We start from the raw sequence: 19,721 nt of genomic DNA, 5'->3' as shown, positions 1-19,721 counted from the left end.
TTGGTTTCTCCAATTCCAATAACAGCCAGACAAATGAGGTTCTCCTCTCCTGTTCATCGCATCTTGCTATCTTCCCTTAAGCCATCCACGAGGTAGCTTTATGCAAGTAAGTGGAAAAAATTTGTACACTGGGCTATTCAAGAGCACGTAGACCATTTCTCAGTTCCAATCAGCTATATGTTGTAGTTCTTGACACTACTATTCAACCAAGGGGGCAGTTCTTCAACAGTGAATGTCCAGTTGGCAGCAATTTCTAATTTCCACATTGGTTTTGATGGCTGTTCACTAGCCTCTTATAAGCTATATAAAGCCATTTTACACAGCACAATTCTTCTCAAACCTCCTTTTAAAAATTCCACACTACCATGGGATCTGAATCTGGTACTGCAGTCCTCGATTCTTCCACCCTTCAAGTCAGCCATGATTGTGACCTTAGATTTCTGTCTTTGAAGAACTTATTCTTAGTTGCCACTTCTGCTAGACGAATTTCGGAAATTCAAGCATGGTCAGTAAAACCTCCTTATCTCATTTTCTAGAAGTACAGTCTCCTTATGAACCAATGCATCCTTTTTGCCCAACGTAGTATCACACACCAACATTAATCAATACAACAGTTTACCAGTCTTCTTCCCAAAATATTCCAGCAAAGGAGAATACTTGCTACATTTGCTAGATGTGCATAGACAATTACATTTCTATCTCCACAGAACAAAAGATATCAGAACAACTGATTAATTGTTTGTATTCTCTGCTGACCTAAATTGGGCTCATCTGTATCTAAAGTCATATTAGCTAAAGGGCTTACTGACTGTATCTCTTATTTACAACCAATTGGGTATGATTTTGCCGCACAAGGTATGGACTCATTCAACCAGAGTTGTAGCTACCTCTTCAGTTTTCCCCTCAAGAACTTCCATGGATGACAATTGTTCAGCAGCAACTTGGGCTTCCACTCACATCATCATCTCTTATTATAAGTTGGATCTAGTGTCCAGAAGTAGGGCATCTTTCAGCTCAATGGTGCTCGAAAATATCCTTCCTTGAATCCACCCAGACCTTCTAGGTAGCTGGGGGCACTGTCCCATCAGTTGAGGATGGAATGAAAATTAACATCATAAGATAATGAAGTTATGTACTTACCATAATGTTCCATCTGTGTTGTCCATTTTCATACCTCCTTGACTCCCCACCCACCAGCCCCCTAACCCCTTTTAGGTTTATTTTAGAAGAGGAAGCAGATCTAACAAATTTGTTATATCTTACGAACATTATCAGCTCCAGATGTGGCATTGCCTTGCTCTCTCTCTCTCTCTTTATCTAATATATAAAATTATAAGAGTACATCTCTCTTTTATAGTTTGCAAACAAGATCTGAGGTAATGGGGATGGTGCATTATGGGGAAGGGAGAAGCTCAAGAGTTTCAAGTTGCTACAAGCTTTTACAGTGGCCAAGTTGGAAAGATGTCTCAAATCCAAACCCATCAGTTGAAGAGGAATGAAAATGGACAACAAAGATGGAATGTTATGGTAAGTACATAACTTCTTTTTAACCATGCTAACTCACATGGTGCAGCCTGTGCTTCTACTAAGTGCTGTCTGTCTTTCTCTCATCTATTATAGCTCTCCCAGCTGGGAAAACACCTGAATGTTTTCAGAGAACATTATCTCCTAGCCAATTTCTCTTTATCAGATTGTCTCCATGGAGAAATGAGGACCAGTATGCTACTCAGCGTACATTTATTTGCTAGAAAAAAAAAATAAAATGTTCAATATCCTTTTTCACTGACTTGATATATCTTATACGTGTTATTAGATCACGCTAAGGGACTTAATCCAGTCATTCCCCAATGTAAGAATGAGAAAAAAGCACATTCATTTTTATTTTGTCATGCTCTTTTAACCAGACTTTTCTTCAACACTGTAGTTCCCACACCTCTCAAAACCGAACAATGAGAGAGAGAGAGAAGGGAGAAAGAAAAAAGAAAAAAAACATGGCGCACCTGTCCATAACATCATTCCTGTTGCACTCAAAAACAACTGAGAAAACTTCACTTTATAGCATGCAAAGAAAATCATGCACTACAAACATAGTACTATTAAGAAAAACATTTCTTTTATTTACAGTTAACTTTCTCCCTCCTCTTCCCCTCCAAGTATTTTTCAGAACATTAGGTCCAACAAAGTCCAAAAAAGTTCTATATTTCCAGATTTTCTTGTTCTGTCATCTTTCACAAATATAATTATTGCTTTGTCGTCCCACATTTGTCAATTTCCAAGTTACTGTTTTTATTCCTCTTCATCTCCATCCACCAAATCCTGTCTGTGCTTCATTTCCAAAGTACTTTTGATTCTTCTAGTCAACTCTCATGCTCCCTTCCTTCTCTCCAGCATTTTCAATTGAAACATTGGAAAAGGTTTTACTGGCACAGTCTCTCAGTGGTCTTTCTGCTTCTTGCTATTCTGGTAATAATCATAATCTCCTTCTATTTCATAGCTCACTTTTTGTTGGACAAATGTTTGCATTTCCTCCTTAGCATGTACTACATCAAAAATGATTCTTTCCCTCCTGGGAAGAATATTTTGAAGATAGCTGGGTACAGCAGTTTGAATCTCATACCTGCTTCTCAACATTCCCTGAACAGTGAAATAAATTTACTCTTCTTCTACCTGGTGTACAGTGAATAATCCTTCTCCACAAACACTCTGCTGTCTCCCAATATTAGTACTTTGTCCTTCTGCCACAGTTTTGTCAGAATTAACTCCTTCTGCTGGTAAGATTGCATCTTTACTATTGAAGGTCTAGGTTGCTTTCTCATAGGCAGGTTTGGAACATATACACGATGTGCCATTTCAATTAACAAGTCCTGCTGTGGAACACCAGTTCAGTTGCTTATTTGTGCTTTCATAAAGTTAATACAGTTTGTTCCTTCTAGCTTCTCTGGTACAGCTAAAGATCCCAGTCTTCTAATTCTATTATTATTTGAAACATTTCTTCTTGAGCAATCTGATATTCAGTCAGTCTTTTCTTCACTCAACCTCTGATTTTTTGCAGTTTTATCTACTCATCTAAATATTTGTTTAAAGCTTGTTCCATTTTTTCCAGCCTTTGTCTGAATTGATATACTCCATCAGTGTTTTGTTTACTTTAACCAGGTATGTGTGCAGTTGTCTTGCACTTTCCTCTAGGTTACTGGAGCTTACACTGCTTTTTTTCTGAACAGCTGCAGTACTTTTTCCCAGTCTGTTTTTTCCAAACCTATTATAGCTGATTTTCCTTCAAGTCTTCTGTATTTCTTTTTTCCTAGCATCCAGGCAGTGTATTTACTAGCTAGTTACTGAAATTTACCCAGAAACACAAAAGTTCACTGGCCTTCTCTGCTGAGTTTCTGTTTTCACACTGGGAGAGCTAGAATTAAGCCTTTACTCAGTGTGCGGCCATCTTGGAAGTCCTATTTCAGTACAAATCTTGAGCCTGTAGCTGCTGTCCTCCCTCACTGTCCATAGGGTGATGGCAGTGACAGTGTATATACAGAAATGGTGACTGCCCTAACTCTAGAGTACAAGACGTTTGTGGAAGCTCCACATTCTATAGAAGCACTGTTGAAAACTGAAACACAGTATTTGTCAGCCTCTTGATTGTTTAAATATGAACTGTCTTTGCTTAATAATCCTTCTTTACAGATTATTAGGTGGCCCCCTCTTAACCCTGCTTCTTTAATCCTATAGCAGCTGAAGGTGAACCCCATGCTTCTGTGTTTGTTTTTAACCATGTGTGTTCTCCTAGATGAGTAGTATTGACTGGACAATTGAATGGAAAGGTTTCTACTCAAAATGCTGAACTTGTAGACATTACTAAAGCATGCAAGTTAGCAAAGGACAAAGCAATTATGATTTTTACAGTCTCATATGTGGTAGTTTATGATTTTGGTACACTTTGGAGAGAGAGAGGGGGTATATGACATCTATAGGACCTCTTATTAAATTCTAGCTTTGTTAATGCATTTTAATGTTCTTCTGTTACTTAAAGAAATAGTTGTGGTCAAGTGTGCCACTCATAACACTAATGATTCTTGCACTTCCAAAGAAAATGTATTTGCTGACAAGGCGACCAGACAAACCTCATTGCCTTACCCTGTTCAGGCTTCATTTTTGCAGCAACTGCAAGTGACTAATTTAGCTGTTTCTTTAAAGAAAGTGTTCTTTTTCAGAATCAAGCTGATGACTCTGAAAAGGTAAAGTAGGGATTCTATGGCTGTAGCCACACCCCGGACTCATTATGGCATCATCTGGAGGGAAGGCTAGTAGCGCCACATTCTTTTCTAATGAATCTGTTATAATTTGCTCTCTAATCTGGGGAAAAATGCATTAATAAGACCATCGTAAAAAACTTCTCCAAAGCCAACTTCACACTTCTTAAGACAGAATTGGCAAACTTCATGACACCCATGCAGACGGACAATAGAGGTATGACTGCCGAATCCTACATGAATGCACTTTATAAGCACTTACATGAGTGCATGGATCATGCTATCCCTAATAGAACCAAGATGTTATCCTCCAAAAAAAGGAAGCCAATCTGGTGGTCCTCTGCCATAAACAAACTCTACAACAGAAGAAATAAACTGTTGCAAAAAAAGAGTAAAATCCCATGACTGGAGGAACTCCCTGGTCAACCTCAGTAAGAAGCTGAGATCCCACATAAAATCCTCCAAAGCTAGTTACGAAAACAAATTTGCCACTGACTCTAAAGACAACCACAAAGCATTCTATAGCTATGTCAAGAATCTAAATGGGAACACTCAGATCTGCTCTGAGTTACAGCACAATGGCACTAAATATACAGAACCAACTGATATTGCCAACATCCTTGCAGATATGTTAAGTGCTAACTTTACCCCCCTCTCACCCCCTAGAGGGCCCATCTCTACACCGGAAGAATGGAAATTTCCTATAATCATGGCTGCACAGATAAAAAACACACTCTCCAAAGCCAAGAACACAGCATCCATGGGACCTGACAATATCCCAGGCTGCATTCTACACGAACTGCAGAATGAACTGGCACCCTACCTAAGTACCATGTTCAATCATAGCCTCACCTCAGGCTTTGTACCCACTGAATGGCGCACCGCGACGGTTATCCCACTCCACAAAGGGGGAGCCACGACGGACCCCGGGAACTACCGCCCCATTAGCCTGACGAGCCTGGTCTGCAAGGCCATGGAACGTATCATCGTGGAACTCATAAACAAAGACATTGGTAATCTCCAAACTCTGGACCCTACCCAATTTGGATTTGTAAAAGGCAGATCATGTCTCCTAAACCTGATTGACTTCTTTGAATCAGTCACCAAAGCCATAGATGAGGATAAAATGGTTCACACAGCTTATCTAGATCTCGCCAAGGCTTTCAACACCATCCCCCACTCTGGAATTATAGATAAGCTCACTAAACTAGGTATATATCCCTATGTCACAACATGGGTTGCCAACTGGCTCACGGACAGAACCCACACTGTGAAAGTAGTGGATTCCAAATCCGACATCAGACCAGTGACAAGTGGAGTACCACAGCGTTCAGTCCTGGGTCCTCTTCTGTTTGGTATCTACTTCTCTGAAGTGCAGGCCAACACAGAAGGTCTTTGGCTAACAAAGTTTGCAGATGACTGCAAACTAGGAGCCATAATCGAAACTCCTAACGATGTGGACAAACTACAAAAGGGCCTCACTGAGACAGACACCTGGTGTCAAAGCCATGGCCTGAAGCTCAATGCCAAAAAGTGTATTGTCATCCTCTTTGGTAAAAACTCTGTACCCAAAAAGTGTATTGTCATCCTCTTTGGTAAAAACTCTGTACCCATGAACTACAACATAGGAGGTAGTATACTTAACACTGAAAGTGTGATGAGAGACCTTGGGACACAGGTGGACAGTAGTCTCTCCTTTGATAATCACATCGCCACAGTAGTCAGGAAATCCTTCTACATGGCACACCTCATCACAAAAGGTTTCTCATCCAGAAAAAAAAGAGGTCATTGTTCCCCTCTACTCATCACTCATTAGACCCATTATAGAGTACCAATGCCCCTTTTGGTATGTACCTCACATGACATCTACAACAACTGGAAAGGCCGCAGAAATACCTCACAAAGAGGATTACCAGCCTCAAACAGATGCCCTACGCAGACCTTCTCAAAAAACTCCAGCTTTACTCCGTCGCATATCACCTCCTCAGAGGTGATCTCTGCCTAACATACAAAGCTATGCCAAACCCAGAGCTGTTGGACATGCTCCACTTAAAGAAATCCCAATCCCTCCGAGCTACACGCTCTAGGGACCTAAACCTTGTCACCACAATAAACAGAACATGCCAGAGGGATGGATTCCTGTCCCAGAGACTTACCATACTCTGGAATAAACTACCTATCTATATCAAACAAAGCTCCTTATTAGCAGTCTTCAAGAAAAATCTTGATGATTGGATGGGAAATAGGAAATTCACCCCAGGAATCACCTCTGTGGCTCTGCTCGACAGTGGCACAGGAAAATAATTTTCTTGGGTGGCAAAAGCCAGGGTACCTTTTTGGCTGGGCTTATATAGGCCCCAAGGCCAATAGCCTAGTACCTACCTATGAACCTAAGATCAAATTTATCCCCGGTTGCCAGCAGACTGGTCAGGATATTGTTACATTGGTCATGTTATTCCAGCTATTCAATATACAGAGACTTTACCCAGTGGGACAATTTGCAGTGTTCCCTAGAATAGGAAGACAAAGGATATTAAAAATCTAGTCAGAAAAATAGATATTTCCTGGATTTATCATCAAGATTTAGAACAGACTCCACTCAAAGGAATATCACATATGGACTTGGGTGACAATATAACTTCTGGAGCAGGTATTTTATCTGCCTATGGGGAGGCAAAGTCAGTTTGGGAATTAAGAAAACTGTCTAAATTGTTAGAAGTGTTGAGCAATGGAACTTTTGAATAAGTTAGCCAAATTACTATTGAAATGACTGCCAGGTGTAGGGTAGTACTGGAGAATCAAATTGAGCTTGAGTTTACCCTTGCTTCTAAAGGGGACGAGTTACGTGCGCACTCATCTAAATGGACTGCTGCTCACTTATTCTAGATAATGAGCATGCCATTCACAGTAATTCAGAAATCATTCAGAAGGTTGGGAGCTGTCACATGCTAAAGAAGCTAATAACTCTCAATGGGCATGATTAACAAGTTTGTTTTCAGGATGGGGAGGAGGTCTTTTGAATTTTTTTATGTTTATTACTATTACTATAATTTTTTATGCGTCCTCCCCGCGGTCGAGTGGCCTCTGAAAGACATGCGTGAATGGGCGTGCCTTCGCTGAAGGTAGGCGTCGGCCTGGCAACTCGGCACCATAAAAAATCTACTGCCAGTCATTAGCAGACTGGAGTTCCGCTGTGGCGACCCCTAACTGGGAAAAGCCGAAAAGACAAACAACTGTAATTTTTTATGCATGATTTTACTTGTACGTGAAGTGGTAATCATGAAGCTTTTTGCATCTAGAAAAAGTATTAAAACTGTAAAATATATATTAAAAATGAAAATACAAAAACTGCCACTGACCACTGTCAAAGAAAACTATGATTAGATGGAAGACAGTGAGGAAAATGTATTAGAAAGTTTTGGACAAATATATATTTAAGAAAGAAAATAATATTGAAAGGTATGCAAACTGTTCCTTTATTCTATACAGAAATAGACATGTTTATTGCTCATAAAACTATTTTTCTAAGCATTTGTACAGTCATTGTGAATCATTGTGCATGTAAGGGACAGAATTAAATTGCATATGAAGAATGTTTGATTGCATAAGACCTAAGTAATGAGTGATGCTTCACAGCATCAAAGGGGGGCTTGAGAAAGAAGAAAGAAACGTGATTGTCAGTAAGCGCAGCAGGAATGAGTCATTCGGAAGGTAAGTTATCAGACAAGTGTTTACAAACAGCATCTTAAGTTGTACTCCCCACACAGTCCCCTTTCAAAAGTAAAAGCACAAGCAGAACACAGAAATCCCTGTCTGAACTCAGACATTTATTTTAGTGGAGGTCTGAAAGTTTGTACTTGACTCCCAGTGATTGTATACAGTGCTTTTTGGCAAAATCAAGTTATAGCCTCAGACTGCAAACAGATGTTCATAACTCTGGAGCCATAAGTGGGTAGTTTTACTATTACAGTGATAACATCCCAAAAATCTACTACACTGGTGTGCATACTAAGTATAGCATAGTATGTCAAAACTGATATTATACAACGACCCCCCATTAATCTTCAAAAACGTGCACGCTGACTAGTCAGCGTGCACGTTGTAAATCAGAGTTATAGTAATGGAAAAAGGTCCGGTCGCCCGGACTTTTTCCATTACTATAACTCTTTTTTTTACAGCAACGGAGAATGCAAGGTCTCCATTGCTTCACACTGTCTTGCTATGTTAAACAAGTTTAACATAGCGAGACAGCTTTAAAAAAAGCAACGGAGATTCTCCGTTGCTTTTTTTAAAGCTGTCTCGCTATGTTAAAGTCCTTTAACATAGCGAGACAGTTTGTAAAAAGCAACGGAGATCTTGCTTTCTCCGTTTTTTCAAACTGTCTATGTTAAATGGGTTTAACATAGCGAGGCAGCTTTAAAAAAAGCAACAGAGATTCTCCGTTGATTTTTTAAAGCTGTCTCACTATGTTAAACCCATTTAACATAGCAAAACAGTTTGTAAAAAGCAACGGAGATCTTGCTTTCTCCGTTGCTTTTGCCCACAGCTCTGATGTACTGCGTAGGCATACGCATGCGCAGCACATCAGAACTGCCGCAGAATACCAGACAGCTGCGGAAGGGCAGCAAGGAGGCATTATACAATGCCATTATTTAAGAAAAGTAATTATTTTTTTTCTTAAATAATGTCATTGTATAATAGCAATAACCAACTTCTGGGTGTGGGTAATACTGGATTTACCCATGGTTGGCTTTGTTTGGCCACTCGGGCTTCGCCCTCGTGACCAAACCACACCAACCGTGGGTAAATCCAGCATTACCCACACCCAGGCGTGGGTTATTGCTATATTATGATAGTAATTTTAAGTATCCTGTTATAATATGATGTGTTAAAATGACTTCTGTAAACACTGTATACAAAACGCACAAGAAAGATTGCGGTATATATATTTATGTTACCTACAGAGGTATTGTGCTGACAATAAGCAATTATATGATTAGTTTAAATGTAAATAACAGGGCATTGGATCTGGACTTCAGAACCGTTTTTTCTTACTGCAAAAGAAGCTTTGTGTGTAGGACAATCATGCTGGGAAGTGTGCTGTGGAAAAGAATACACACCCAGAAGGAGCCCTAAGATTATCTGGAGATACTCTGATGAAGAATCCATTCAGGTGAAACCTACCAGTGTTTGTTTTGGAACTGATTATAAACTGCTGTGAGAGACTGCAGTTTATTTTGATTCATGCCCTGAAAATGTATGCACCACTAAAATGGTATTTTGGTTCTTGTTTTTAATAACACCCTTTTTACTTTGTGGATAAAAATCCTCTGTTGCCTTGGTTTGTACCACATTACTCAGTAGCATTCAGTTTATCTGAAAGGTGGCACATAAATGTAGTTCAAAATAGTAATCTGACTTCAGAAATACCTTCAGCATAAATCCAGCGATGCTACTTCATTTTTCATGTGGCATGAATACAGAACAAAGCAGTAGAAGAATTTAGAAATGCCTTGAGTTCAAGCAAAGCCAGTTGGAGAATGAGAAAATAAAAATGCTTCTCAATATCCCATGCTAGCTGAAAATATCTCCTTTATAAACAATAATACAACAGTGCAAATGTGTTTTTCACATCAAACTTCTTCAGGCAGATACAAAAAAAAATCACTGAGCAATATGAAGTTCAAATGGATCACATGTTCAGTAACACCTTGCATCAATTATAAATTAAATAAATACAAAAGACGACTATAAGAAGTACAATAAACAAACACACAAATAATATTAAAGATGTCAGTATCTCAATTATTTTTCTTTTAAAAATGGTTTTAAAGACACACTGTCATTAACGCCCAGAATGTCAATAAGCTTTCAAGCTCAAGAATCCACACAAGCTTAGCGGCTTCAGTGTGATTCATAAAATCACCTCCTCTTAAATTAGCCAGAGTATGCTGCTCACCTTTCTCCATTAAATGTCTTGCTAAGGCATTCTAGTGCGTTTTTCTTATTAATATCATATGCTTATATACGCATTTCCTGAACACGATTTTTCCCACATGAAAGGCAGTACATGCTTGTCAAAGCGCTAATTATGTCTGCTGACATAATCAACATAACATTAAAATGTATATAGTTTACTTGTTTTAAAGCGTGTAACATTCAGTCTTGCTAATACAGACTCACGAAGAGCAGTCTCTACAAGGGAAAGTCCCTTACTTAACTTGCTAACAGAAGGTAAAATCTTTCTAACAATCTCAGTCTCCTTTAAATAATTTTTTTATTCTAGTCAAAGTGGTTATCATTAGTAGAATATTCCAATTGCTCCTAAATTAGTTAGTGGGGACCATTAAGTTTTCAGCTGTCACATGAAGTACATTATCCCATTCAGATATCCCCACTGCACTGTTGTATTAGTATTATTAAAGGAGATAATTTCACCTGGCACGTTATATTGAGCAACACTTTTTTCCCTTTTTTGTGTACTTGGCTCTCTACTTTGCTTGTGAAATCTCGTCTTCGATTTGGTTGGAGAATGAGCCCAAAGGCTGATTCCATGCAGATGTAGATTATACTTTGCAGAATACATTTGGACTTGCCAAAACAGCAAGCCATGAAGACATTAAGGCCACCATTCTATCAGTCGTTGGAGTATCACACAAGGATGACAAGTTTCCCAGCCTAATGCTGAAGTTAGCTATGTAGTTTTTGTGTGTTCACCTCTGTACATGTTTTTGTGTGCATCAGTACAAAGCAATGTCTTTCAGCTTCTCCTGTTAGGGGTCACCACAGTGGACTACCAGTCCGCAGATTGATTGGCAGTGGAATTTTTACGATGTCAATTTGCCAGCCCAGCACCCAGCCTTCACAGAAGGCACATGCAGACACAGACACAGACACATACACATGTACACACCTACCTGCACGTATTTAAAACTCACTCAATTGCGGGAGGACATGCACACTCCGCACAAAAGGCTCTTCTGCCAGGAACAGAACCAGAAAACCTCTTGCTGCGAGGCAACAACGCTAACCGTTGCACCACCACGGCCCACTTTTGTGTGCATCAGTAAAGAATGGAATTTTGGATTGGACTGAATTAGGATGACTTTAACCCATCTGCTTTATTCTGGTCTAATTGGTACAATAAATAAATGCATTATAGCAGCCGTCTCCTCTGAACTTTTATGATATAGTTTTAAAATATTTTCATTATAGAATGATGATCATGCCTCATTCCTTGGACAAAGTCAAGCCTGAAGGGTATGAATTAAACAGATAGCAATAAAACTGCATTTTTTCAGATGTCAGAAAGTAAAATAAATAAAATTAATAAAATGGAATACAAGAGTAAATGACAAAACTAGTGAGGTTTCCCTTCAGCTTGTCAAATAAGAGAAACTGGAGCTGTACAAAAAAAAAATTGTCAACAGCAAGGCTACTACGACAACTACTATAAAAAATACAAAATCAAATACATTACTGTTGACAGTCCCTCAGTAAACACAATTTCCATATAGTTGTTACAGAGATGACGGTATATTGTTCAGAGGTCCTTGGCACCAAAACTAAGTTTCAGAAATGGTGCCAAAGTTATACATCGTTCTGTAAAAACACATTAATTTCTAAAAAAAAAAAAAAAAAACAAAATTAATATATGGTAGACTAACCTTCCTCTGGAATAACAGTAAGGGTTACCACATTTCCAGCATCTTTTATTAGCTGCACAATGTTGTCATGTGACATATCAACAATAGACTGCCCATTTACTGCTGAGATGCGATCTCCGACTTGTAGTTTGCCACATCTATCGGCAGGGCTTCCAGCAATGACTCGACCAATCTTATGAGGGATCACTGTAAGTTAAATACATGTACTGAATCATCACTATACCACCACAAAAGAGATGTTTTACAATGTGGTTCACAAAAATGAATAAAAAAAGGAAAGACTGTAAAGCTAATAGTTGAATATGCCTGCTAACACATCTGTGCCAATCAGTTATTTCTGTATTCCTCCAGATGGTTGTCCTTCATTTATTCAAGTTCCAGCTGTTCATGGCTAATACTCACAGCTGAATGCTCATCAGTGTATGAGTGAAGATGCTCAAATGCCCAAACATGCTCTACAAACATATGTCTTCTGAATTGGTGTGACACTGGAGGCAATATATATATATATATATATATATATATATATATATATATATATATATATATATATATAGGGGTTCCTATCACATCATCGAACTGTGTAATCACCGACACTCACCTCTTCGACACCAATCCATCGACGTCCATATCATCGACAATTCCGGTAAGCGATCTTCCCCCTCACAGGACCCATGGTAGCGCTTCTTCCTGTGTTACACCGATCAGGGTTTACGTGATTCCGTACAATTTACCTTGAAAGCGCTACCATGGGTCCTGTGAGGGGGAAGATCGCTTACCGGAATTGTCGATGATATGGACGTCGATGGATTGGTGTCGAAGAGGTGAGTGTCGGTGATTACACAGTTCGATGATGTGATAGGAACCCATATATATATATATATATATATATATATATATATATATATATATATATATATATATAATATGCACACATACTTACAATAAGATGTGATGGCAGATCCCTCACAAGCAGTTTTCATTGACTAGTAATGAGACAGAGAAACTCAAGTAAATACATGAGCTAATAAAGTACACCCCCTCCACCTATGTAAATCAGCTTGAAATTTAAGACCATTCAAGTTGTTATATCAGAAAAAGTACTTACTAATGTTTTTTTTTCTACGTACTTTCTGCCTCCATATCTGCTGGCCATAAAGCCTACTCCCAACCAGGCTTTACCCACTCATTCTACTATATCTAGTTATCATATAGGCAGCCATTTGGGATGCATGTGTCTTCACCAGCAATTAAGCAGTGATGGTGTTTGCATGTCTTAACTGTACCCCCTTGGTAGGGTGCGGGAGCTACCTGCATCACAGTGAGGATCCATAATGCCTTCACCCTAAAAGTCCTCACTCCTGTACACTCACTAAGGAAGGCCACCACTTGGCAATGGCTTGGTAAGCTGAAAGTCCACCCTCAGGAAATGCACTGCAAAGTCAACTCTCCTTCAAGGGCTTGTGACTATACATGTCTTGCTCTGCAGCTCTCCTCTTCATCATGATAAGCACACCCATCCTCTTCTGCCAGTTCTGTCAAGCTCCTGAGGCACTAACAGGACTTGGTTCATCTTGCCCACAAGCAGGACTTTACTACTCTACACCACCTAAGCTGGCAGATCCTAATGACTTTTAGATTTTGTAGAGCACGGAAAACTTAATTGTCTTACCGTTTTGGTTCATTTGGCTTGTTCAATGGTTCACTGAATAAACTAACAAACTTACGACCTACATTGGCCTTTTTAAAGTCTGCCTAACAGACATCACTGGAGAGTATAGAGTTTTAGAAAACCAGCTACCTAATGTCTGTTTAAATCATTTAACAACTTTACATGTCTAGCTAATGAAGTCCACATTCTTCTTGCCTTACATAAAGAAAGATCTCTTTTACCTTCTGTTTGGAAATAGGAACTCTTACATCTAATTTTTTTATTCCTTGTACCAATGCCATGATAAGCAAAGTCAATATCTAACATGGCAGCAAATAATTTGTCCTTAAGGTATCTAAATATCACAACAATGTCTGGTCAGAAACTAGAAAATGCAAAAAAAATACAAAAAACTTCATGCTGTAAAACAAGAGTGCATCTATGCAAAATCAATCACACAGTCAATCAGAGATTTTGGTAGCAGTGTCATTGGCTCAACAGATAGCACATTTTCCCTCTGATGCTAAAGATCATAAGAGCGTGGGTTCTATTCCTACACCAACATTGTGGGATCATTTTATTTTTCAATACTATCACTACAGTGCAGTACCTGGTTGGGGGGGGGGGGGGAGCTGTACTCCTGAATATGCCATCTTTTGGATGAAACATTAAACCAGTGTTCATCTGTATGATTTGTTGGTACCTCAGGAGGATGTAAAAGATCCCTCGATATGTAGGAGTGATTTATTAAAACTTACCATTCACACATCATTTTACATTTCCACACAAAACAAATGAAACAGCAGAACTTTAATCAAAGTGGTGCCATCCAGAATGTACCAAAGTAACCTGCTGTGAGGACTCCAAATACCAGAGTTCATAATGATTCACTCGGTCTTGTTTTGAGACTCAATGAATTGTAAACATACAACTGAAATTTCACAGTATTATAAACACAGCTCAAGGCAAAAACACAAGCAAAATTATTGTTAAAGGACATTGTCCTCCCACGACCTCTTAACGTGGGAACTATATTCCCATACACCTCATCTGTTTACATATTAATTTCAAAGATGCACAAAACCATAGTAAAGAAAATGCTGCTTGAAATACACTTTTTGAATAGAGAGAAAATTATTTAAAAAAATTACTTTTTAAATCTTTACTCTCAGTCACTTTATCTTGGAATTGGTACCAATAAAACAAAAAAAAGAAGTTATGTACCTACCATAACGTTCCATGTTAGTTGCCCTTCATCTCGCCTTCTTCTTGCTGGATGGGTTCGGAGCCGAGGATCGGCTCCGACTTGGCCACTTTCTATAGCTCGAGAGCTCTTTACTGGCTCGAGGCTACCCCTTATCCCAGAATGCCCAACATCAGCTACCCAGATCTCATTTGAGATAGCTCACACTAGACATAATCATAGAAGATAATCCATTATTAATAATCCTGGATATACAGTAAATTGTCATGGTTTGCTTGGGAAGCAACTAAGAACAAAACAAGTTAGCCAGTGAAACCATTGAAAAACTCCTCTCAATCCTCGATGAAGGGGGGAAGGAGGGAGGGACACAAGAAGGAAGGCAAGATGGACAACTAACATGGAACGTTATGGTAGGTACATAACTTCTTTATGTTAAGTTGTCCAATCTCGCCTTCATTTTTGTTGGATGGGACAGCATTCCTAGCACCTCAATCCTGGGTGGCTCATTGGAACAGACTCTTCAGAACCGTGGAACCAAAGGAAGCCCTGCCCCAGGAGACCACATCTACTTTGTAAAGAGAAATAAATGTATGAGGATCTGCCCAAGTAGCTGCTGCACAAATTGAATTTATGGGCAATCTTGACTGAAAAGCTACCAAAGTAGCTAATGACCTGGTTAAATGACCTTTGGGTCTTGCTGGAAGATCTTTTTGTCGCAAATGGTAAGTATAGGCAATGGTGTCTGATAACCATTTTGATAAGGTTACTTTAGAAACTGGAAGGCCTTGTTTGTTGTTAGCAAATAAAAGGAACAACTAATCTGACTTTCTCAGCTCTTTAGTTCTATGGAGATAGAAATGTAGTTGTCTATGTACATCCAACTGGTGTAATCTGTATTCTGCCTTGTTGGAATGATTAGGGAAAAAGACAGGAAGTTCAACGGATTGATTTAAATTGTGTTCTGAACAAACTTTAGGTAGCAAAGATGGGTTGGTTCTCAGAGAAAATCTGTCTTTGTGAAAAACGAGGTATGGAGTTCTGAAACATGTCTGGCAGAAGTAATAGCAACTAGGAAGAGAGTTTTTCAAGAGAGAAATTTCAAAGAACATGATGCTGCTGGTTCAAAGGGTGGCAGTATCAAGGAGGCCAGAACCAAACTGAGATCCCAAGGTGGAAGAGGCTCTCTCACTGGGGGACTGAGTATTGATGTACCTCTCATGAAGGCCTTACAGAGTTTGTGAAACATTATGCTTGAGTTAAAAACTCCGGTGGAAAATTTGAAATGGCAGCTAGTTGTACTCTGTTGGTAGCAGCAGCTGCACCAGACTGATAAGAAATCCAAAATTTTGTGTACTGGAGCTGTAAAAGGATCTAAATTCCTGGATTCTGCCCAGTAAGAGAATATTTTCTATTTGCTAGCATAAACTTTCCTTGTAGTTGTCTTATGGGAGGAAACAATAATATCACGCACTGCTGGGGAAATATTGGGGAGCCTGGCTAAGATTGGAAGTGGAGTAACCAAGCTGTGAGCTTGAGAGATTGGAGGGATTGGTGTAACCCACCTGATTGATGAATCAAGAGGTCCGGCACTGGGTCCAGAACCCCAAGGCTGGGCTAGAAGGTGGGGGTAAAGGAATGGAAACCAAATCTGTCGAGGCCAATAGGGGGCAATGAGGATCATCTTGCAACCCAATGATTTTGCTTTCTGAATGACTTTTGGAATTGGGGGAAGGGGGAAATGCATAAAGGAGTCCCTGGGGCCAATCATGGACTAGAGCATCCCTGGGTGTCTGACCTGGAGGAGGAACAAGGGAGAATTAGCTGCTGTATTTGTTGTTGAGGGAAGAGGCAAAGAGATCACAGCAAGGCTGGCCCCATTTGCGGAAAATAAGATCCACAATTTCCTGTTTCAGAGACCACTTGTGCGGTATGAGGATAGCGCTGCTGAGCCTATCTGCTATTAGGTTGGATTTCCCAGGGATATGCATTGCTGTAAGAAAACGTTGGTAGGAAATCACCCATTGCCACAGTCTGAGGGCCTCTCGGCACAAGGGGCAAGACCTGGTTCCACCCTGCTTGTTGATGTACCAAACCACTGACATATTGTCCGTCTGTATTGCAATAGTCCTGACAGGGAGAGAGTCTTGAAGAGCTTGCAATGCTAAAAGGACTGCTCTCAACTCCAAGATGTTGATGTGCAAGTGGTACTCGTGAGGTTGCCATGTGCCTTGGACTGTCTTCCCTAGATAATGCCCCCCCCCACCCTATCAGGGAAGTGTCCGTGGTCACTGTGGCAACTGGATGGGATTCCATGAAATGTCTGCCCTGAGTCACTAGTGGGGAGACCATCCACTAGGAAAGGTGGATTTTGCAAGATTCCATAATTAGCATCATGTGAGACATGGGTAATTCCTGGAAGGACCATTGTGTGAAAAGAAGCCACTGAAGATTCTCATGTAAAAGCATGCTAAGGGAACTAGAAGAATGGCTGCTGCCATGGACCCTAGAGCTTGAAGGACATATTTGACTTTAATTATTTTGCACCTCAGGAAAAGTGACACCTGTTGTCGAATAATGGAAACTCTTTCCTGAGGCAATTTTACAATCATTTTTCTTGTGTCTAGCTCTGCTCCTATGTATGTAATAGATTGACAGGGCAACAAGGCAGATTTTTCGAAGTTTATTGTGATGTCTAGTTGAGCACTGGATTTGATGGTGTAATCTCGTGCCTCTATAAGTTGTTGCCTGGTGGTAGCAGTGAGGTGCCAGTCTAGATAAAGAAACTCACAGAATCCTAGATGTCTCAGGTGAGCCGTAACTACTGCCATGCATTTGGTGAACACCCTGGGGGCTGTGGTGAGACCAAAGGGCAGAGCTCTGAACTGGTAATGACTGTCCCCTAGTCAGAAGCGTAGAAATCTCCTGGACCATCTGTCCATTTTTATATGATAGTACACGTCCTGATGATCTATGGAGCACATCCAATTGTCCTGACCCAGAAAGGAGAGAATGGAGTGCAGTGTTACCATTCGGAACTTTTCTTTTTGTACAGATTTGTTTAATCTGCTGAGATCCAGAATAGGTCTGCAGTCCCGTCTTTTTGGGCACTAAAAAGAATCTTGAGTAAGTTCCAGATCCTACTTGGTCTGCGGGAACTTCTTGGATGGCTCTTTTTTTCTAGCAGTCTTGAAACTTCTGTGACTGCAAGATCCCACAGTTTGGGTGGAACATCTGGGATGGATTTTTTTTTTTAAACAAGAGGGGGTTGATGGAAGGGAATTTTTAAACCTCCGGATATAATGGATAGTACCCATTTGTCTTTTGTAATATTTGGCCAGGTGATTGGGTACAATGAAAGCCTTCCCCTGACTGCCTCCAGAGTTGAGCAGTCGGGCATCCTTTCAGGGATGTTGATAGGGTTTAAAAGAGAACGTATCTCTGTCACCCTGATTTTGCGGACCCCCTCTGCCACGAGGGCAGTGTCTGCCATTGTTATTGTTTCCCACTCTGCCCCTGGGGGAAAAAAATCACCACGTGCGTCAGGCAAGGGTCCCTGGGATTTTTGAAACCACATCTTTCCACCCTTCTGACCCTTTGGGTATGGTCTAGTAGGAGTGAAAAAATGGACTCCCACATCAGAGAGCGTCTTGCCTTCCTGCTGGCACCTGGTAAGCATGTCTTTCACCTGAGGCCCAAAGAAAGAGGAGCCATCAAAAGGGGTATTGATGAAGGACACTCTGAAAGGTTCCGCAAACTGACACAGTCCCAGCCAAGAATGTCTCCTAAGAGCCACTCCTGTACCTGCAGCTCTGCTCGCTCCATTGGCTGCGTATGAAATAAGCCTCATGGACGAGTTGAATACTGAATTTAAAGTCACCAGCTGGGTAGCTACCTTGGTTGAAGCTCCCTCAGCTGTGGGATCTTGTAGGATATCTCCAAGCTCTTTTAGGAGATCCCTCTGAAGTCTAGTAAAATGGGAAAGACAGTTCAGGGACTTAAGGGAGAAGGTCGCTGATGAAAATTTTCACTTCCCATATCTGTCCATTGTATGAGACTCTTTATTCGGTAGATGGACAGATGAGGAGGTTTCAGCTAACTCTCTCTTTGTGGCTGCTGCTACCACCATGGCATCAACTGGGATACCTTTAGTCAGGAATTGTTTGTCTTGGGAAGCTGTGATAAATTTATTAGGTCTCCTCGGGACAGGTTCCATGGAATCTGGAGCTGATCAAGCCTTTTGAGACACTACGGACATGAGTGGATCAAAAGGCGGAGACACCCAGGAGGTGGAAGGTCGGGAACCAAATGCGTCCAGGTATACAGACTCATCCTCGGAGGGGGCTAGGGAAGTCCAGCTATGCCTCTGCCTAAGAATCTCGAGGATGTCCAAAAAGGAAACATCTTCAGAGGGGAACCTTGGGGACCCCTCCGATTCATCCAGGTCTGTATCTGAGGTGACAGACTCAGGGGAGTCTTGGTGCTTCCTCTTGCACTTTTTCTTCTGGGAAGCTTGCTCAGAATGCTCTGGGGAGGTTTCGGAAAAAGAGTGTTCACCCAATGGGGTGTCCTGGGGCATAGGTTTCCCTACACTTTGGGGCTGGAGGAGGAGCAGAGGTTGGCACAGAGACCAAAGGGGATGGAGCCGATGGGACCGATAGTGGGGCCAGCACTCTCCGCATGACCTCGAAAGAGTCACAGTCTTGACACAAAGAGGGCTCCGGCAAGACAGGAATCCCACTCTGCGTCAAGGGTGACGGCTCTGTGGCCAATGTGGGAGCCGAGCTCAACAGAGGCGATGCTCCGAGAGGGAAAGCAGGGTTGGACAAGGGTCAGATAACACGTCCCCCCCTTGGAGCTGACGAGAGAGCTTTGGTGCCCAGATACTTCATTGGAAGGAAGAACTAAGGTAATCGGAGCCAAAGAGGATTTCATTGGAGCTGAAGGAACCACTA

The 19,721-nt window shown here is 40.7% G+C and overlaps 1 protein-coding gene across 2 annotated transcripts in view; it reads right to left on the bottom strand.

Moving 5' to 3' along the window:
* MAGI3 (membrane associated guanylate kinase, WW and PDZ domain containing 3) overlaps window positions 1-19,721 on the bottom strand; it is a 2,524,824-nt gene that overhangs the window by 434,563 nt on the left and 2,070,540 nt on the right. For both annotated transcript variants that reach the window (XM_044076986.1, XM_044076987.1), the window contains exon 17: window positions 11,915-12,100. In XM_044076986.1, the coding sequence (XP_043932921.1) occupies window positions 11,915-12,100 (186 nt within the window). The remainder of the gene's footprint in view (window positions 1-11,914; window positions 12,101-19,721) is intronic.

This window comes from Protopterus annectens, chromosome 7.part0 (assembly GCF_019279795.1).
Source record: "Protopterus annectens isolate FY-2018-M chromosome 7.part0, PAN1.0, whole genome shotgun sequence".
NCBI classification, from domain to species: domain Eukaryota; kingdom Metazoa; phylum Chordata; order Ceratodontiformes; family Protopteridae; genus Protopterus; species Protopterus annectens.
The sequence above is the reverse complement of the archived record's forward strand: the minus strand, read 5'-3'. Positions and strand labels throughout refer to the sequence as shown.